This window comes from Strongylocentrotus purpuratus, unplaced genomic scaffold (assembly GCF_000002235.5).
Source record: "Strongylocentrotus purpuratus isolate Spur 01 unplaced genomic scaffold, Spur_5.0 spur5_scaffold_7, whole genome shotgun sequence".
NCBI classification, from domain to species: domain Eukaryota; kingdom Metazoa; phylum Echinodermata; class Echinoidea; order Camarodonta; family Strongylocentrotidae; genus Strongylocentrotus; species Strongylocentrotus purpuratus.
Window position 1 is genome coordinate 37,002,028 of NW_022145613.1, and position 23,137 is coordinate 37,025,164.

Genomic DNA, 23,137 nt, shown 5'->3' on the forward strand with positions numbered 1-23,137 from the left:
ATATATATATATATATATAGACCTCATATAAACCACAACCCTCTTCACTGAAACCCTTGAAGTTTCTCAGCTATTCAACTGGACGCATAAGCAATATGCTTGTTTTGTATTCGCACACAAAATGCTTGTTCTTGTGAAGTGGATTAGACAACTAAATCCAAATGACAGAAATGTATCACTGGTTCTGCTCCTGGCTTGAAGCCTTTAGAGATTCAGTGACCTATATTTATGTATTTGGCAAGGAAGGGAATGAACTTTTATAATGAAGACCTAAATATCAGCAGGAAATGTGCCACAATTCTGGTACACATCAAGAACCTCGTTTCTACCATGACGCGCAGCCAATGGAGGTTGAGATCGGTTGAACAATGGGTGTAAGCTAGGAGTAGTGATTGGGGGTTCATTGAGTGGTCATTGCTGACAATACGAGCTCAGTTGGACATGTGGGGTAGCAAGAGCTAGAACTCAATAATAAGGTCCACGCGAGCCACATGTGAAGGAGAAATTGTGAGTAACTGACGATACACATGTTGTAGAATCCAGTGTATTGATACACTTATGATTAGTATCATAATATGCTTTAGTATAAAGAGATACATATCAATTCTGAAAGCCTTTGACTAAATGTATATTCTCCTAATGAGGTGCCATCAGTTACAATATTTGTATAGAATTGGGGCTTTCAGCATGAGAACTAAAGCTCACACCTGTTTTATCGGCATAATTCCCTGGACGTTTACAGTGTATCATAATTTTGCAAAGGTTATTATCACTATTCTCATTTCTAAGAGTGTCCGTTGAATAGCTGATTGCTAAATATCATCAAACGCCACGAAAGAAGAAGTACAGGATTCCACTAAATATACATCCATGAGTCACAACACATGAATGCATTATCTAATCAAATCAAAGTCAGAGCACAGGAATTGAAATAATGCCTTATCTTCCCCATTCAGAATCAGGAAGAGGAAAATAGTAGGGGATACGGTCGGTCGAGGGAAGAACTCAAAAAAGACGAGGGCATGACATTGCAAAACTTATGTGGAAATGATTGTGTGTGGGCATGTTTAACCTGTGAAATAAAAGCAAGTAAATATGCAATTACTCAATATATACAGTTAACAACAAATCTATTGATACCCCTTGTTAATTTGATGTTTTAGTGTTTTGGGGTAACTCAATAATGAAAGGTGGACTGGTTGAATAAGGGCCTTTGTTGAATATTTCTAGATGTAAGCTTTAATATGTCACATTCTTAAGGAGCATAAATCGGGACAAAACAATTTTTTACATACTCTAACAATGACAAAACTTGGTAAGGATATGAAAAATTTATTTGTTAACTGTATGTAGCCTTATCCCACATGCTGACCAAGCCTGCTCAAGGAACAACCTGTGCACAAAGAGCATCACAAACCCATATTTTAGTAAAGAGACATGTGCATGAAGGCTATCTTTCTTACTTCCCTTGACCAGTCTTTATACACCATTAACATGTTAAGTTAACCTTAAAAATAAGTGTCTATTCTATTGCATTGAAAAAGCAGAGCATCATCCCTCTTGTGAAAATGATGGAGTACTTACATGAGTGGACAGTTCATTTTTCCCTCATAAAAACACAAACAACTGGTCTTTGCAAATTATTATCGATTATATGTACATTCGGAAATGTCACCTACAGTGTAACTTGTACCAAAAAATTGATCAAATGTACTTGTGAAAGCAGTTTAACCTTGATGTATGATGTCCTATGGTGTGAATTGAACTCACTCTCAGATAGTTGATCATGCCAAGTGGGAGGGTTTACAAGTAGTAAAGAGGAAGAAAACCTGTGAAACAAACCTCAAAACGTTTCCTACGATTCCCCTTTTATACATTTGACATTTCAAAAGGGCATGATAGAAGAGGCTGAACACATAAGAAAACGCCACTAGAACAACAGGCTCACTGGCCAAGGGAGGTTATTTACCAGTTATCACTTGCATAAATGCCTTGATTTTTAAATTAAAGGTTAATATAACAAAATCTAGGCAAAACTGGAGTCATTATTTAATCTAAACAACTTTCATTCTGTTTTTGTGACTTTTAAAAACATAAGGTGCTAAAACATGGTTTGCCCTAGAATAATTGACCCAAATATCTATTTCATCCTTCAAATTATAGGAGAATAACCAACGAATCTGTCCTCCTCCCCCCCCCCCCCCCATACCAGTATTATGTGTCTATATGAAGTAAAAAGTACTGTAGGTATTTAGAAGCTAAACGTCATTTGCTCCAGAATAACTTACAACCTGTACCATATCATTTATTTCAGCTTTACAATTTGAAAAGAATAACTGACATTTTCTCCCCACCCTAACCCCATGTTCTATCCAAGCTACCTTGCCCGGAACTTCATATATCCAAAATACTTGTATAAGAAAAGAAAGACCTCCTAATCCTATTCCCCCTCTCTGATTCCCCCTCCTTAACCACTCCTTGCCTTCACAATCACATGTACTTCCTTACTCCTTTTTCTCTCCCCAAGTCTCCACTAGGAACCATAAAAACAGTGACTCAAACCTTGGAAAAGAAACACTTCCTTTTCACATGTTTCCCCCCAACATATCGCCAATGTCAAGTAGCGCGAATTGGCCATCTAATAAATGTGATTTCATTTAGCCGATTTCAACACGCAAGGCAGAACATTGAGGAAATAGAAGCTGCCCGTATAAACATAAAATGACTTGGAAAGATATTTATTAGCACTTCTTTATTAGCTACTTACTTTTCATTGTTTGCAAGTTAACTATCAAATGACATAGCATGAATTAGTCTACAGGGTTATGGGGAGAAAAAATACAGAAGAAACACAAACTACATAAAGTATTTTACAAACAAAATGGAATTAGCAAGTCATGGGTAACAACATGTTTGGAGCCAGAAGGGTGTTAAATCTGTGTTAAAATTCTCTGCAGATAATAAATGAACATTGTTAACAATAAACAAGTGCATGGTGCATGTACTAATACAAATGATGATAAAACATCTACAGATTTTTTTTTAAATGTTCATGTGCATGATCTTCATACTCTATCTTTGTTTCTCTCTCTCCCATCTAAAAAAAATTAAAAAATTGCATTATGAAAACAGAGGCCCCACTATTCTATTTTCTACTTTCTAAATTATATTTTTTACACAACTTTATTCCCTCCCTCTCTCTCTCTCTCTCTCCCTCTGTTTCTCCTTCTCTCCCTTCATCTTTCTCTTTTCTGTCCCTCTCTCTCTCTCTTTTCTCCTTCTCTCCCTTTATCTTTTCTATCCCTCTCTCCCTCTCTCTCTCTCTCTCTCTCTCTCTCTCTCTCTCTCTCTCTCTCTCAACCAAATCTCTTGACACAGGAACCATGGTCTGGCTCTCAGCTACAGATATTACTGACGACTTGTCGCTCCATTCATAAGTGTACAGCACACCTACCTCCTGCCATAGATAGCATCTAGAACAGTGTAACCCTGTGCCTTGTTTGTATCCTATTCAAAATGGCAAACTTTTTGTTTGTTTTCACCAGCATAAACACATTCTACAAGATAGGACAAAACTCAAGACTATGCTCATATTTTGGAAGGAGATGGTCAGTATTGAAGCACAGAATATACTACTACTGCATTACATTTTAATAGCCCTCTCTCTCTCTCTCTCAAACTAAAACCGAAGAAATGTTAACAAATTGAATCATAAATTAATTTTTTAAAGGGTGAGAGAGAAAGAGAGAGACGTGGACAGAGAGAAACAGACATAAATGACACATAGACAGAGAGGGATAGGGCCCATAGGGGTTAGTGATACATGTAGCAACACAAACATGGAGGAAATTTCCTATCTGAACTCTAGTATTTGTTAATACAGTATCCTGTAAAGTTTAGGATGTACTTCAACCTAAAATGTTACAGGTTTTGCATCCCTGACTGTTAAAGTCCTCTGAACACATTTACATGTTATCAATGAATTAAAAGAAGATGGAATAGATATCCAGACTTTGCCTATGTTTCTGATAAAACAGGCATTTGTTGCTGCAAGATAACATTTTCTGGTTTGACATGACATATCATTTCAGTCCTTACCTGTTCAGGAGAAATTCAGCCATCTCTGAGTCGGACTCCAAGGACAGCGCAGTCATGCAGTTCTTCCATCTTGTGAAAACACCGTCAGAGAGCTGTATGAACTTCCCCATTGGAGGTTGAGCCCTGGTTTCACTCACACTCGCTTGTTTGCGAGACAGGATCCTATGATTACAAAAACGCACAGAGAAGAAAGAAGCAAATTTAGATGAATGATGGTTTGAGCACTGTTTCTCAACAGTATATGCTTTGTCATTGATCATTCTTGCCTCTAAAGTTTCTCAACCTTTCCACAAAAGGATGACCAACAACTAACCCATTTCTAATTCCCAGAAACAAATATACCTTCACAAATCTAACCAAAAGTGCTGTTAACGAGTTGTAAAGCCAACATGTAATCAAACATGTAATCAATCCAATACGTTCTGCATTGTAAAATTGTAAAAAACAATACTATGAAATTTACTACATTCATAAAATTGTTTTATACTTTTTCAAGAAGAGACAAAACCTCTTGGAGCGAAATGCTATCGTATTTCTAGCGTGTTTGACCGTGTGGACGGTGTCAATGCGAGTCAGAAGGAAATGTTGCTGGTACAAAGCTTTTTTAACTATTTTATTCAATTCAGACTTCAAATTTGCGGATATTGACCTGGTGAGGAGAAGGGCAAGTGAAATGTAGAAGGGTGCTTTTCCTTGTATCAGTTTCACATCCCATAACCACTCCAAGAGTGAAAAGTGCACGCAACATTCACCGATGTTAAAGGTAATGTCGAGGAGTTGAGCTTCAGTTCCATTTTGAGAGGAACTAGCAAAAAATTATCGTCATAAAGGTTGGTTAGATCCACACAAAAAATTATCACATTGGAAAATGATCACATACTCTGAAAAGCACAATTTTGCATGCACGTACAGGTACAAAATACATGTAAGACAATGCTAAAATACTCACTTATTCACAATCTCAGATACTATTTTTTTTTAAATATTTATAAAAAAATCAAATCACAGATAGCATCATTGCTACTTGATAGAAAACTTTAAGATATATCATTCTAGTTTCAAGTGAATATTCAAATTTGTGAACATTGGTATTGACGATAAATGCACAGTAACAGCAATTAAACAATTTTAAATCTCAAACTCTACCAACAAATGTTGGAAATTAACAGTTACAGAAAATATGCACTACATATGGGGTCCCCCTACTTATCTGTATCAACATTTACAAAATAATTATCTAGAGTCTAATGAACTTGAAAGCTTCTTGGTGCAATGATGATGTAATCTGCTGTAGTCTGCAAGATGACCATAAACTTATAATACAAAATCTGAACATTACAAAACTCAACTTTAACTTTAAACTTTAAAAAAGACACTAGACTGAATCCTGAAACCAAATTAATATTTTGTCACCATTGTAATGTCTATTTCAGGCATACTACATCCAGGGACCATTATAACGCTGCACGCAAACTGTTTAATTAAAATAAAGAAAATTAGAGAAATAGAGACGTGTGAGATCTAGTTAATGCTGCCATGGAAAAATGTCAAGAAATCATAAGTGGTTGTGCTTTCTTTTAAGGATATGATCTACAAATTTGTATTAAGTACTTTTTATGTATTTTTTTATCGAAAATATTAAAAGGCAATTAGATTTAATTGGTAACTATAGATTTTACACGTGCTCCTTTTCATTTTAAATGTAATTTTCAACACAAATAAAAGTGCTGTGACTTGTGAACCATTGATATTTTCCTGAACATCACTTGCACTATAGTATTCATTACTTGGAGAGAGAAAGGTCAGTGGTTTGAGGATGCCCTCTGTGAAAAGATGGGGCAAGATCAAGAGAGACTTATCTTTTGAATGACAGAATGATGTCCCCCTGAAGGAGAGTGTAACCTATTGCAACATGAAGAGTTGGTCTACCAACCATCCATCCATCTATATTTAACGCAAGGTGGTCCAAAATCGCTTGTCTATCAACTGTTTAATAATGATGTACGGTGGGCTAGGCTGAAATATGAGGGACGGTTCTGCTTGTAAATAATTATCATTGATGATGAGGCTGATGATGATAGTAATGATGATGATGGTGGTGGTGATGATGTTGACGGTTATGAGGATGATGAGGCTGATGATGATGGTAATGATGATGACAATAAAGATGATGAAAGTGATGGCAATGATGATGATGACAATGTTGATGACAACTTTAATGTCCTACTATGCAACTATAGTATCAACCAGCTCAGGCACTTCTGACATTTTTTTGCCCTGACTTGAACTTCAGTCACCAATTATTTATGAGGCAATGGAAAATCTAAAGATCAAAAGATCAATCTGTAAATATTTCATTCTTGATTAAAAGACAGGACTATGGATACATTTAGGCCTCCATGACAGAATTGAGACAGATACCAGGAGAAATTCCCAATATCTGAGAGCAAGGCTAACATATTTGTTTTCTATGGTTATCAAGTGACGAAGAGAGCTGCACACCTGACCTTAGGAAAGAGTTTGCAGAGTCCATGAATTAATATGAACTGGGGGGTGTTTCACAAAGATCCTAAGTTGAACTTATCTCTCAGTTGGACTTAATAATTATGGAAAGCCGTCATCATCCTTGAAATTATTTTGTTAAAGTAATTTTAAAAGGCATAAAATATTGATTCAAATCTTTCATATTTCCTATTATCATGGTGGATTTCATGATCTTGATGTGGAATTTATGAAAAGGCTGAAATACTTGAATTTTGCTTTTGAATATATTTCATTATAAGGCTACAAATGGCTCTCCATAATATTTAAGTCCAACTTAGAGTTAAGTTTGACATAGAATCTTTGTGAAACACTGCCCTGGAGTCCTTTCAGCGCAGAAGCAGAGAAGGGGTACAACTATAACAACCACTTCCTAGCTGATACAAGTAAAATATAATTACAAACAGAATATCCAAAGCTTAGATAGAAATAGAATCATTCTCAGTGACAAGAGACAGGAGAGCAATGATTATTTCTCATGTCACTTTCATAGTTGTGATCTAAATCACAAAGAAACATTTGCATCTGTTCAAAATAGTAAATACAATATACACGAGTATGAACTATGAAGTTGTCATTTTGTGTTAATTTTGAACCCATGTTCCGTTCACATTTCAGAGGAAAAATGTACAACTGTAGATGATATTCAGAAATAATTTGTCCAGTTTGAAAATGATTCTTTGAAACACTCCCTAAGTTCCTGAAAATATTACATACATGTAGATATGACACATGCATGTTCAGTCAGACAATTGTCCGTACATTACCATAATTTTGTCCCCTTTATTTGGCTTAAACTTAGCACGGACCAAATTTCAAGTATCAATTTGTAACAGTAATGTAGGTTTAATACAGCATCATCTTAGGTTAATTGGTCGGATGAGTGTATTCATACTCTCACCATCTCTTTCACAATTAATTTCACAATCCTATATATAGTATTGTAACTGTGGCAGGCATGAAGCCTTCCTGCATCCTCCAACCATGGACCAACAAACACTTGACTATGTGCTGTGAGTGAGTGAGGTTAGGAGGTCAATGAATGAAACCATCCAGGAAAGAGGGTCAATATAATCATCAAGCGTCTAATTCAGAAGCACAAACTCAGGCCAATACTCTTAGATTTCACACCTTCAATTCCCACTGGAAACACTATCCACAATTCAGGATCCAATGCGTACACACTTACCTCAAAAGACTGGCTACCTGAGTAATTTCTTAAAATTTGAATAAACTGTTCAAAAGCAAACATGTGACTTCATTCACAGATCCACTCAACATTATTGTATGTTAAGGTTTACACATGCACACAAAAATGTGTTGCATGTAGGAAATATGAAGATTAAAAAAGAGAGAAAAAAGTGAGAGCAAGGAGATGCAAAGACTCAATGATACAAATTACCTTAGAGAAGAAGGTTTTAGTTCAAAACCATGCTGATGCATAAGTAGTCTTACTCTTTGCTAAGATGTACATGTATAATACGCCATAAATACAATACAACTTGCCCTTTATACTATGTTAATGTATGATGATATGATGCACCAATTTCTGGAATAAGGTGAATGAACACCATTACAAAGTCACCTTGTTGTTAGGATTTTGAGAGAAATGTTTTGACATCAAACTTTCAGAGGTCACATAATGATTTTAAACTCGGGAACTTTTTCTCTATTCATATCTTATCACACTCACAATCTGGAATGACACCCTGGACTATTTAATAAACAAAAATGGCATAATTCAGCAGATAAGGTGTCCGACTATCTAATCTGCGCAAACAACGATAATGATTAGGATCGTAAAACCATGATATCAATGTTAAAGCTTAAAAATCATATTTTCACTCCTACATTTTGTTTGAAATACATAAGAATAAATGAGATACAGCGAAGGAAGGATTGTTCTCCTTTTGTGAGGCCCTAGCTGTTTCCATAATTCAACAGTTGAGATGATAAGATACGGGGTTAGAGGGCAAATACACAGAACAGAGCTAGAACAGAGCTGGCAAAGACAAGATGAAGTTAAAATTGCATATCGGCTCCTCATTACCTCCTACATGATGAATAGACTGTAATGAAAAGGACTTTGATTCCCAATCTACATTATGCAGATGAAGTGTCAGGAGATATCACCAGATAACCTCAGGCTGAAGGAACAACTTTTATGAGGTCAATGAATAATACATGCCACTACTCCAGTTCTTTTCCCTCTTCGTAAGCTTGGTTTTCTGGTTGTAGGGTACTATGGTGGTGCGGATAGCTCATTACCAATTCCTTTGGAATTTTCCACAAAGACATGTACGTGTTTTGAGTATGATATGAAGAGTAGGCAAGTGTGAAGATGCGCGTCTTTGAGTAATTAGCATCGGACCAAAAAAAAATATAGTGTTTGAGAAGGTCTTCAAAAACTATTTTTTTATCAAGATCAATCAAAATTGTGGAGTGTTATTTAGTGCCCAGAGTGAGATTCAGTGCCTTGGTTAAGCTCTTCGAGAACAATTCCACGCAACTCCAGAATTCTAGTAAGCCAGTCACATGATTGGCTCATATTCATAAAGGCTTTACAGTTATATCTGGTTTAATGACCCGGCTTAATATATATGGAGCACCTTGTATCATCTTCTTTATTTCAATCAAACTACAATGGTTTTCTAATAAAATTAATTAAGAAAATCAAGAATGAAAATTAGAAATGGATCCCTTAGTGGCATGACTTTTTTTAAATTTTCATACAGAATTATGGAAACTTTTACAAGATGAAAGGGTTATCTGTGGACTAACTCTTCCAAATTATGGTTTGAACCTGGATTCAAGTTACATGCTTTTATGAATATTGGTAATTTTGGTTAGCATGACATTTGATTTTTAGACAGGAATGTGATTTACTGTACCTATTCAAATATAATGATGACTTTTGGAAAATTGATGCAAAATTATATGCAGGCAACTTATGTCCTGAAAAAATACAAACAAGTACACAATTAGAAGAAAATTGCTCATATCCTTTCATCATTTCCTACAATTAACTATGTGTTTGCCCACGTTTTCTCAGTACAATGAAGACAGTGGTCTGCCCGCAGTTTAACCCGAACCGATTGGTCAGAGTAGGAAATAGAAATATGTGGTTGCCTAGTGAAGGCAGGATACCTACATGATACAGTAATAGCTCAACTTGTATATTTCTGGTGGGTTTTTGTATTTCTTGCGTAGAGAGTTGGTGAGTTGAGGCTGGGATGTAAGACTAGTAGCACAGATGTATGATTCAAAGGTGGTGGGCGTGTGTTCTGATCTCATGTTCAGATCATCATGACACCGTTAACGAGCTATTGGAAATAACACTTCCTTGCCATGCCCTAACTGACCAATGGTCATGCAGTCAATCATCAGTGACCAGCAGTCAATCATAACTGACTACTGGTCAATCATAACTGACCCGCGGTCAATCACAACTGACTACTGGTCAATCATAACTGACCAGCAGCCAATTAGAACTGTCCACTGCTATATCCAATGTATTAGATTTGTGTGGTATAATTCTGATTGACTAAGCACTGATTTAGGCATCCAACATACTGTTATTGTAGACCCCTGAATATGAAAACATGACTGTTGACCGTTGTGTTGGCATACTAATTACTAGTAATTTGTATTTCTTCTTTTTTAGAAAACAAAAAATGACTCCTGTCATTACTACTGATGGACTTTTATTATATTTTTTGAACAAGCATTTCCTTTTTCTTCTCCATATATACTTTAGATGGAGGAAAAATATTAGATCTTATAGTATAAAGGGGATTTACGTAACAGAACTGCAAATACAGTATGGCCTTTAAGATACAAGACATACAGGTAAGAAATGCGCTAAAGTCAAGCTAAGGAAATGTTTTGCAGAAAACTTTTTACCTTTTGCGATTGTTGATTGTTCTGGAATCGACATAAGGTGAGTGAACTGGCAGACTTTGATCTCACTCACACACAGCTTCATGCCTTTTCCTGTTTTTATCTCACACAGTTCACAGTGTGACGATGAACAAAAAATGACTTTCTTCTAGCCATTGCACTCTACACTTGGAACATGATTCAAACTTTCAGGTTCAATGTTTCCTTTTTTCTCTCTCTCTGGCAACAGAAGTGATTTCATATTTTCATCCCTACGTGTGCACTGCAATATAGTCAGATTTCATCAATTGTAGAAAGAAAAAATGATAATAACTAACTTCCTTTCTACAAATTTGTTTAATATCTACTTTCAATATTTTAGGTCTAGTTTCTGGCTCAACATGGATAAGATCAATCCAAAAGAAATTTGATGTCGTAGCTGATTCCACCATCAGAACACTTTGCAATATTTTCATGCAAAATCTCGTTTTAGAAGACATACATGTATGTTCCTTGGTTTCAATATTGACAATCTTACTCTATTCTGTATTCTAAGTATCAACCCTACATGTACTCTCTAAGAAAGGTTGGGAAATTCACACCAACAGCAGATCCATGTGATGCTAATACCATCCACACAACCTCTTGAGTGCGAACTGGGTGCGGATTGAATCCGGACTCGACCCTCTTCTACCCGTCATGTGAAAGGGGCATGAGAATGATACCAATAGATCGGGTACAAACATGAGAGTAAGGTTACAGGGAAACAAGGCAGTTTAATGCCCTGGATAGGATACCACAGGTCAATCACACAAGTTTGTCATCCTTTCTAAATAAACAATCTTTTAAGGGTACTTGATACAAGCTTCTCTCATCTAACTAGGCAGTGTGGATTGCTAAACGAGGAAAATCATTTTCTAAACCACCAATCATACATGCATGTACATATATTGTTACTACAAACAGTAGCAAGCCAGGTGACTATTTTAAAAAGGGCAGTTTTATAATTATTGTGATATAAAAACTAAACAACTAAAAACATAAGTAGTGAAATTTAAGATCAAACAAGCAAAACCATACATTTTCTTGGACAGATGTAAAATGTGTGAGCCATAGTAGAACACAAGTTCACAAAACCACTTATCTCTTAATTTTTCTATCAAAGTACACAAAGCCATGTAAGTTTGAAATAGTTTTTTTTTCTTCAAAATCCATAGTACTCAATCAAGCCCATTCTTGTATTAGAAAAATAGTTTGTATTGAAAAAAAAAAAATCTATATTGTCAAGCTTCAAGACCATTTTCCCATCACCATGTTTTTGCAGCTCAAATAGAGTCAAAGAATCTAAATATCAGTACAAGTTTTCAAAAAGGAAAGAAATACATTAGAAGGAAAGGGAAAAAACAGAGCCAGAAGGGCATTAGTTCCTATTCTTTAACATAGACTTGTGCCTTTCTGACTCTCATCAGACAATAAGATATACTGGTAAAAAGGCGTTACATGTGCAGAGAAGACAGGATGAGAAGAGAGAAGAGAGCAGCATTAACTCTCAATGTACCCTCGTGAACAGACCATTACACTGCAAACTTGTTTTCACTAGGAAATAATTAACTTGAGCCGGGAAGTTCGTTTACATGCAATTATGTTGAGCGGCAATAACAGGCATGACTACTACAGAAATGAGCATTCCCTATATACTGCATGCCTGGCTCAGTCTTTTTATATAACTTGCAAAGATTTGTGCATTTCAAATTTAGAAGAGCATTTTCCAAGTAATTTCCTGCACAACAGGTACATGTATCATTTTGTGGTTTACAATAAACATGTATGGATAGGTCTATGGTAAATGAGAGTGGCTTATTACTTTACCATCCTGCAGTACAGGTAGTCATAACCATGACAATCTCTTAATACTGGATTTTAATGAGAAAACCATGGAAATACCAATCAACATAGTTGCTAAGTTCATATGTTCATATTATAACAATAACCATGGATAACCTATCAGATTTTTCTTTTAATCGAGTGTCAATTCAATATTCCCTTCTAAATATGTGAACATATACAAGAAAGCATTGCATTGTAGCTTCCAAATTGATAAAGGAAATTGCCAAAACAACTTTGAACACAAAATATTTTTATTGCCACTCTTTATGACATTTATCTTCAAATAACATGATCGTTTTACAATGTAAAGAATGGTGAAATAGCATTACCCCGTGATAAAACCCAAAGACCTTTGAATTTTGAACTGAAGTATGCATGCTCTAGTTTAACTGGCCTGTGTCAATTTTACCTGTACGCTCACCCAGTGAAGGCAAGAATTTTGGATTACAGGCGGTCAGGGAATTTATGTACCTGTAGAAATTAAAAGTATCTAAAGAGCACAACCGAAGTACTGTACATGTTGCTTCCATAGCAGGGCATCAAAAGTCCAAAAGCAGAACACCGTAGCACAAGACTTAGCAATTGATTGTACAATAGTTTGTTTTTTTGCGATTGATTGCATTGATCACTGTGTGCAATCAAACACAAAAATAAATTGTACAATCAATTGCTACCGGTAAGCTTTGTGTTATGGGGCTTGATTCTTGATGGCACTGAGCTTTTGAGATGCTGTATGTTGCACAAATGAGATAGTGATCAAATTTTAATGCACATTCTTGGAAACATATTGCAGTAGTATTTTGTTGAAATTTGTTTACAGAGTAATAGCGTAATTGCATTGTACTACATGTATTTGTTTTGTAGTAGAGAAAACACAATAAGTGTACAGTATTTTATCAACTATATATGAAACCTGTAAAACCTGTAAATTTTGGACATCATGAGTGCTGTGAATGTCGTGTTTACCTTTAACCTAGCAGTCAGAGAGGTTTGAACATGAAATGGTATACTTGAATGGAAGGTTGAATGCCCTGTGGGACGGGGCAACAGGCTTTGTTTAGAGGGAGATCATGTGATCATGGATTCCGGAGGTACCAGGAAATAATCAGGCAAGGATTGCAAGCCAGACAGACGAGGGGTGGAAGGGATACAGAGATACAGAGAGACACAGAGAGACAGAGAGGGAGGGAGGGAGACAGAGAGGGAGAGAGGAGGGAGAGAGAGAGAGAGAGAGAGAGAGAGGGACAGAAAGACAGAGAAAATAGAAGGGAGAGAGAAAGAGAGAGAAGGAAAGGGAGAGAGAGGGGTTGAGGAGTGAGGGAGAAAGGGAGTGACAGAAAGGGAGACAGAGAGGGGCAAGAGAGAGAGAGAGAGAGAGGGGCAAGAGAGAGAGAGAGAGAGAGAGGGAGACAGAAAGACAGAGAAATATAGAAGGGAGGGAGAAAGAGAGAGAGAAGGAAAGGGAGAGAGAGAGGGGTTGAGGAGTGAGGGAGAAAGGGAGTGACAGAAAGGGAGACAGAGAGGGGCAAGAGAGAGAGAGAGAGAGAGGGGCAAGAGAGAGAGAGAGAGAGAGGGAGACAGAAAGACAGAGAAATATAGAAGAGAGGGAGAAAGAGAGAGAAGGAAAGGGAGAGAGAGAGGGGTTGAGGAGTGAAGGAGAAAGGGAGTGACAGAAAGACAGACAGAGAGGGGCAAGAGAGAGAGAGAGAGAGGGGCAAGAGAGAGAGAGAGAGAGAGGGAGACAGAAAGAGAGAAAAGGGGGTAGAGAGAGACAGAGAGAGGAAGAGATGACAACAGAGCCAGAGAGCCAGAAAGACAGAGGGAGAGGGATAGAAAAAGAAAGCGGAGTTGAGAGGAGGTTACCTGGAGCAATGATCTCACTCGCAAATTAAATAAATTAAAGGTGCATGGAACATCATTATAAGCATTACAGGCCTTTACAGCTCATTAATGGTCTCTCAGAGCTCAAATCTCATATCAGGGTTAATGCCCTCCTGGCACTAAACATACACTTTTTTTGTCTGATCCCTTTTATTCTTTTATAACACCAAACCAAACTTACTACTCACCTGGGCATATAGGATTTTATCTTGTCTTTAGCCACATGACACTTATTACACCAGTCTCGTCCAAATGTTGCTAAAAATATCCAAATGAAAGCAGGGCCTGATGCACACATACCCCCTTCTATTTTGCCTCGGACCCCACATGAAGCTCATCTGAGGCTTGCCCAACATATCAACAAGTAATGTATACAGACTGGATTAGAAGTATTGTAGTTCATTCATTGATACCAGGTAAATGGAATAACTCGTCAATAGGTTTCAATGAAAGGAAATATATTTGAATATGTTAGCAAACAAGTCTATTGTATTTCCCTCTCTTCCACCCATACTTTATATGTCAGGCCTACTCATATATCTACATCAAGTACTGTATACATCCATGATTCATTGGTAAACAAACTACCGCTACACATAAATCTCAACAGAGGAAGCCTCGCTGCTCATAAAACTTTGTAATATTCCGATCTTGTCCTGTTATAGTTAAAACAGGATTTGTCTGATCATTCAAATACCTACGGTACACAGGCAGAGGCGAAAATGTCTTGAGGGGTTGCATAATCAGGAAAATAACATAAACCGACTAGACATGGATACAAGTTGTTTTACCAGTAGCCAGACGTTAATGACGTTTGATAATGAAAATGATAGGAAATGTGCTCTGAAAATCAAAATTGAAGGAGATGGGACAAGACATGGTAGGGCTAAACTAAAGTAGGCTCCACAGAGTCCACACTAGCTTTTTTGAAGGGGGTCTGGATTCATAATTTAAAAATTTGTGAACCTAAGCCCAAAGTAAAAAAATCTTGAAAATGTCCAGACTTAAATTTTGTTGACCATATGCCCTGGGCCCCTCATAGTGTTGGTCCCTTGGCCTATGGGGAAAATGCATAGGGTTCTGCCATTCTGGGCGACTTTGTCATTTTAACTCCTGATACAACTCCAACAGCCCTGTTTCTTTTTAAAGAATACAGGACAAATTTTTTGAAAATCATTGAAACAAATTATTGCAAAGGTTGATATTTCATGGAATAAAATAGTACATATAGTCATCCAATCTGTCTCTTACCTTTCCACTACCTGAGGCAACTCCCGTCCTTACCCTCCCTCCCCTAACCCTGCTCTTCTCAACCCCCCCCCCCACCACTCCTCCCTCTCCCCCCCCCCCTCTCTCTCTCTCTCTCTCTCTCTGACTGTAATGTACATCTATAGGGGCACTTACTAATTACCTGTAATTTTTTACTTGTTGCTCCAATTCTGGTTAAACTTAGCTTTTGCAGCATTTAACCACCCCCCCCCCCCCAATAAAAAAATTCAAACAAACACCAAACCAGACAGAAACCCTTGGTATAATAAACTCTTCAAATGCTGGAAGACAGGGATCTACTTTGACAGAACAATCATTCATTAGAAATTGGTAAATGTATCATCAATCACCCAGGTGCATATTGCTATCAAACTAATCTACCAGGCTTATCTCTTACAAAGCCCTGCAGGTAAACCAAATCTCATCCTTCTTAAAAAATGATGAATAATTTCAATAATATGACAAAAGGAGCATCTGGATATAGGATACAGACAGACTGAAGCATTTAGGCCTTGAAGAGGTTCATCTGATCGGTAGCAATTCCATAAATTGAATTTTTCATAGTTTCACAATCAAAAAGGTTGTTTTACCTGAGACTTTCGCCTACTTGAGTCTCATGATGCCTGCAGCAACGAGTAGCCGGAGGTCTCACAGGTGAAACAACCTTTTTGATTGTGAAACTATGAAAATTCAATTTATGAAGCATGAAGTATTTTCCATAGTGGTGTTACAGGTATGAGAGTTTCTATGATTTGTAAATATTTGTCAAATATCATCTTTCATGGACACAGCTCTTACAACCAAGTCTTATTTGTTCTAAAAGTAATACAAGTTTTTAACAGCATTTAAATCCTAGAATTTGATTTTAAAAAAGCTCACAGCTGCAACTACAAGTAATCTCACATATTAAACATACTGTACTGTACTTATATGCACTTCAAGGTTTTGGTATTATTACCCCAGCTTTAGCATTATCAGTACATGATGCATTTCAACAGTATACATACCCATTAACCTGGGTAAGGAGAGGCAAATACAGATGAAATGCCTCACCTTAGGACATATATGTACACAGTGATTTAAGAACTCAAACCCTCACACTAATGCCAGGTGTCCAGACTTGCAGGTGTCAAGAAATGAACCACAATATCAAATCACAATCAAGTGATTTTTTCTTTCTTCAATTACACACCAGGGTTGTTTCATAAAACTAGTTGTCAATAACAAGTTTCAAATTTCTATCACTAATTTGCTCTTAGCCAATCAAATGCAACAATTTCAGTAGCTTATGATAGTTATTGTAATTTGTTATTGATGACCATTTTTATGAAACAGGGCCCAGATCATTATATAAACTACAGAACACTTGCTTTAGTAGCCTATATGTATATCTTACATTAGAGATGAAATTGATTTACCCCACAAACTGCTTCGCCTAATCCAATAATTGATGCTACATATTAGCAATCCATCAAGGAATTTTGTAACCACAGTAAAAGTGACGATTTTGTTTTAAATTCCCCTAAACAGATGAGGTACTCAGTTTGAAATACCACTAATAAATGATAACCAACAAACTTTAAAGGTCGAATTCATAGAACTCAACCACTTCCACTATACCATCTACACATTGGTAAACCAAATACTAAAACCAACAAAGAACAATATATATATATATATATATGACTGTTCTACAGATTTCCAAGCAGCAGGCAATATTCATTTTCCCCTACGATTTCTGAAAATTGTTTTAGAAAAAGGCATCCATGTTTATCATTTAGAATGAGATAAATCATATTACAGTACATTCCCGTATGTATTTTGATAATGATAACATGAAACACAAGTCATCCACATAATAAAAAAACTGTATCGAACTTTTGCTTTGAAACTATATCTACCATGTGTATTAAAGAGCAAAAGACATAACAAGGAGTAAGCAAAAAGATTTTTCTATAAAGCAAACTGGAAGACTGTACAACACTTCATCCTTCTTCCTCACATGAACCAACACTAGAATAGAGTCCACAGTAACGCACGCCTAAGTTTGTATACTCACATGCAGTTAATCCGTCTAGACCCATGACACAGCTCACAATACAGCCCCCTTCTTCAGCTAGCACCGTCCAAGTTCACTCTCTCTCTCTCACACAAACAGAGCCCAGCGAGTCCTTCAGTTGGCCAACAACAAAAAAACTTGGAAGTGAGTGCTCACTGAGTAATGGCATGGATTACCAGACCGACACTCAAGATGAGATGTCATTAGTCTGGCCTAAGACTCTGGACAGACCGAATAAACAGCACAGACCGACCGACCTAGTATAAAGTCCATCGAGCTACTTACCTCATGTCCCAGTGCCACAGTGAACTCACCCTCTTTCTCAAGCTCCCTCCGATGTTTACAAAGGACTCATCGTCATCAACGTACAAGTAAACTATCAATCAATGTTTACGGATTAAGGGCATTGGACAGACAGATGGATGAAATCGAGAATTAAAAAGATGATACCAAGACTCTGGTGTGAGATGCAACCATACTTTGCGCAGGATTTCTCTTTTCGTTTCTTCGCTCTCTCTTCTCTCCTGCTCTCTCACTCTCTCTAACGTGATGGGATAGCGCTTGAAAATGCTTGGGAGAGAGTGAGCCATACATGCAAGGCAGTCATAAAAAAAAATCTGAGGTAAAAAGTTGGATTGAGGACTGTTGGGGGTTGGTGTATCAAGTGCGTAGGTCGTTCACAAGACTGGTGGGAATCTACAGTCAGTGTGTGTGAGTGTGTGTGTGTTTGTGTGTGAGAGCCGTCTCAGAATAAACCTAGTCTCAACTATTCAGACCCTTCCTTACTGGATGCCATGCAAGTTCAAGTATAACACACACGTGGACGGTGATCTTTTGAAAGATCTGGAGTTGAACATTCAGTGAGCTGATCACTTAAGTCTGTTATAATTAGATGTAAAATTAATCCTTTAAAAAATGTTTACATTGCCTTATTTTCACGTAATAAAAGTGAAGAGTAAGATATTTTCTGAACAAAGATATGGAATCCACCCCACATTTACAAGACTACAAGAAGTCAACGTTCGTTTTAAATATGCACATGACCCTCTTTAGTGAATACTCCAGGAACAAATAAAAACAACACCTTTCACATTTAAGCACAGCTTTCAAATTTTACCTAAGATAGACAGAATAGTGAAACTTGTAGAGAAACGTAAGTTTTGGACGTTTTGTATGTTGTAAAATACCAGAAAATGTGCCACTTGTTAATAACAGCCATTTAATTTCAACAGAATTTGCAATACCACTGTGATTCACTTATTTTGTAGCATGAAACTTTATAAATCTCTACCACTTCTAATTGAACAATATCTATTTCATGCTGTCTACTAAAAAGTTTGCTTTTTTCTTTTTAATGACTTTGAAAACAAGTGGCCATTATTACCTTGAAATTATTAAAAACAGAGGAAATCTAATCCCAGATTTCAAGTTCAATTGTTTCTTGTTAAAACTCATTGAGTTATTATGTTTCATAGCCGAAAAGAGTATTATATAGTGTCTCTATCCATCTACTGCATGGTACCTTGCCTACTGGGTTGATCCAAGAAAACATGAATTTTGATACCTCATTTTCAGACTAAGGAATGACTGTCTTGCTCCAGGAGCAGTGAGACCAAAGTTCAGCGGGGTCGCAGGGTCAGTATCCTGTCACCTTAGCGATATTGCAGTGACCTCATCAAAGGAGGTCATCGATTTGCCTAGCCTGATAGCAATACACCAGCACCACACACTAGAGGCATTGTAGTCTTCTTATTCAGACTAAAATAAGCATCTAACTGGGAATATGAGTGTTAAAAGTGACAAGGAATTCAAACCTTTGGACATATTTTTAAATGAAAGAAGAAATCTGGTTGACAAAAATCTACCTGATCAATAATATTTATAGAGTGCCTACATATCTTTTAAATAAAAGTACTAGTATAATCATATTAGTGACAGTCAGTCATAACAAACGGTACAGGTTGTTTTCTTGCTAAAGAGCATCCCACCGACCCACCCTAGTAATCTTTGGTACCCCCAAAAAAACCAAAACAGACTACCAAGAGTTTAAAAAGAAAAGGACAAAAGATTATGAATTCATAAATGTTTGAAAGTTGTCTCACAAAATGTATCTGAATCTCAAATTGGAATTTGGGTCATTGGGAATGGGAACAGCTCTCCTTTTTATTGCAAGCTGATATCAAATTTGCTTTGTTTTCTCTGAATATTGTTTAAAATTTCAGATATTCACTAATATACTTCCCAGGCTTTTCATTTTTCGATTTCCAGGCAACCTGATGTCAAGGTTGGATTGCCCTACAAATATTTTTGTGATATCAGTCATTATATTAGAGTAACTTGTAATTAATTCAAAGTATAAAAACAATCTTCAATAGGCTCCAGAGGGGTGCTAAACCTAGTCCTCTGATAAAACATATAAGGGTTACACATTTTTTAAATACAGAATGTGATATTCATGTAGATCACAAATTTCTTTATTTTGGTGCATTATTGATGATTTTTCTTTTACATATTTCAATAATCTAATCAACATGTAATACTCACAAATATTGAAGAAAAACACTTTCATATTCCTGACCTCTTTATTCTCCTGCTTCTCCAGCAAACCCTGGATAGTTCTCCAGCAGGCATGCATGCATACCAAGCACCACTTGAGGAGGGAGGGTGCGTATTCAAAGAGAGCTGAGAAGAGAGACTAAAAAGCGGGCCAGTGCCGTGGGCTCTCGCACCATGCACAGCATGCTCTCCCACTCTAATTACCAGCTAGGTTAAAGTGCAGTGCAGACACGCACTTGCTTTCCATTATACATGTACGATGCATTCACACCACACAAACATGACCCCACTATGAACCTGAATACTAAATTAGCTGGGGCAACAACCAGTCCAGACACTCCTCTAGTCCAATCCCGCTTCAGACTAACAATTTAGCACCACAATTGATTGGTGGAGAGAGGACGAGATGCAACTAATCTCAATAGGCGGTCATCAATGGATCAATATTGAACACTGGAAAGGTTTAAGCCGGTCAAAATTTCAACACTTTCGTTTTTCACCTCCTTGTCTGAACATGTCCTGCAACCATTGCTTTCACGGTTGAAAAAGCAGTCTTGGGATGTTTTTGATCTGTAAAGAGCAAGGGCTTCTCAACCAAGTCTGAGTGCTAAACGTTTGTGGTGGCATAATCCTCAAAGACATACCTACATGTATAGTCCCTTGGATAGGAGCTTTACAATGTAGGTCCCTTGGGTCCTATACATGTATGTGACCTGTCATTATAAACTTACTTTTTAAAGGGGAATAACTCCACTGTATAAAAAAAAGTTTGTGCGATTAAAAAATGCAGAAATCCAGGACAAATTTGAAAGCTGGAGATAAATCAGAGAGAATAGGTTCAGTTATTTAAAAAGTCATCCTCATCAGAATAAGAATCTCCAAATTAAAAATTATTTCATCTAAATATGATGCCATGCCTTAGCCCAAGCTCAATATTTTACTCTCTCCCTCCCTCTCTCCCTCTCACCTTCTCTCCCTCTCTCCCTCCCTCCCTCTTTCTCTCCCTCCCTCTTTCTCTCCCTCCCTCTTTCTCTCTCTCTCTCTCTCTCTCTCTCTCTCTCTCTCTCTCTCTTTCTCTCTCTCTCTCTCTTCTAAGATCTCTCTCCCGATCTACTCCACCTAAATCCTGTACTTGCATCATTATATTGCTCTGCAGATTATTTTTCAAATAGATTATTATGCATTTACATGTACATCCATTTGTACATTTTCTTAACACATGGTATCCTTTAACAAAAAAATTAAAAGCAGACGACAGCAAAGTCATTTTATCAAATGAAAAGGGAAAAAAATGCTTGAATTTGTCAGATCTATACCTACATGTAACACCTATAATTTTTTGTTTTTAATTGTTACAAATCAGGTCTAGATTCATATTCGATGAAGTTCATAGCACCTTTAATACACTACACAGATTCCATAGAAGCACACATTGGAGAAGGAATTGGAAAGATTCAATCCTGTATGAATGCAGCCCTGTACATTAAAATGCGGACAGCCTGAAGACTATAAATTTTGCAGCCAGCTCAACGATAATCTTGACATCAAAGTTGGACATGCATAATGCATGCTGCATGGCCATACTGCAGCTTCCAACTATACACATATTCCAAATTTCCTCCCACAATTCTGTCATGATAGCTGGCACTGGATACTGAATGTTCTCTGAAATATTCATGAAATTCCAACATGTAACCAGGGGGGTTCAACTCCGCTTCTGCATCCGTCTTGCCATGGGGAAATTTTGGAGGGTCAAAAGTGCACACTGCTTCCACTTATCGTGTATTAGCCTATGAAGACGACAAATCTTTAGTGCACCAGCGAAATGGAGATTTTGGACTGCGCGCAGCGCGCAAAATATTTAAATTAAAATTTGGAATATTCATGAGCTCTTTTCCACTTATTAGCATATTATCGCAATAAAAAAAAGACAATGCGCATGCGTTACTATATCGACAGAATCCTTAATTGGGCCGATAAATGTAGAATAAATTAAGGTCAGAGTTGGGGAGGTGTGTGTGTGTGGGGCCGGGGGGGGGGGGGGGGGGGCTAATAAACTTTTAAATGGTTGACTTCGTTGGGGCCACAAGTACATTTTAAAAAATTCAGTTCAGTTAAAGATAAAGTTGAGTTCTGGTCATGTGATTGCATTGTGAAAGAAACGTTGTGGAATCTGCCAGAAAAGGTTGATCATCTAGTATATATGTATTCGTGTGTATTGCAAGGTTCTGGAATCATCAAAATGATAAGAAATTTGGCCAAATCTTGGCAAAGTTACAAGCACTGTACACAGAATGATGTATATGGGACTACACGAGCACATGGCGATAAAAACCTACCCCCGATTTTTACGATGTTTCATGTCATATTTAGAATATGAAGGCATTTGAAGAGCCATGCCTTTCAAAAAACATGTTTAATCTGATGTTCTTCCACGCTTGCATAATAACAATGATAATGCTCACAAATTATTTTTTACCTCTTCCCAGAACTCAACTTTCTCTTTAAAAGGCAAAAATAATGACCCCATTTCACTGTGGTACCTCAATTCATTTTTTACCTCTTTTTTTATTGTTCGTTTATTAACTTTAACTTAATATTTTTTAAATCAGACAAATTGCACTACTCATTTAGCCCACTTAACAATTGATATTTTCATATCTTTAGTGTCTAAATAATGAATCATTCTCACCTTGACTTCAATGATCTTCATATTGTGCCCCATCCCCAATTAAATTTCAATTTTATCTCCTTCTCTTTGTTCTTGCATTCGTCGCCACTTATTTTTTTTTAATTTGCCCCTCCCCAACAGTAACATTTTCAATACAGGGACCCCTTCTGATATTGACATTTCCATAGGCTCTATTACCCTCCCTCCCCCTTCCCCACCCCAATTATCTATGCTTTCATCATTTTGGCATTGACTTATTCTTTATTTAACCCCCCCCCCCTCATCTTTATTGTCAA

The 23,137-nt window shown here is 37.0% G+C and overlaps 1 protein-coding gene across 3 annotated transcripts in view; it reads right to left on the bottom strand.

Moving 5' to 3' along the window:
* LOC579169 overlaps nucleotides 1-20,866 on the bottom strand; it is a 42,368-nt gene extending 21,502 nt beyond the window's left edge. The window contains exons 1-2 of one of the 3 annotated variants that reach the window (XM_030974670.1): nucleotides 20,159-20,866; nucleotides 4,099-4,260 (exon numbers count right to left, since the gene is read on the bottom strand). In XM_030974670.1, the coding sequence (XP_030830530.1) occupies nucleotides 4,099-4,208 (110 nt within the window). In that variant the 5' untranslated portion in view covers nucleotides 4,209-4,260; nucleotides 20,159-20,866. Of the gene's footprint in view, nucleotides 1-4,098; nucleotides 4,261-17,614; nucleotides 17,861-17,928; nucleotides 17,947-20,158 lie in introns of those variants that run through there. The other 2 variants (XM_030974671.1, XM_011684830.2) reach the window with 2 other exon arrangements.
* Between the last annotated feature and the right edge of the window lie 2,271 nt (nucleotides 20,867-23,137).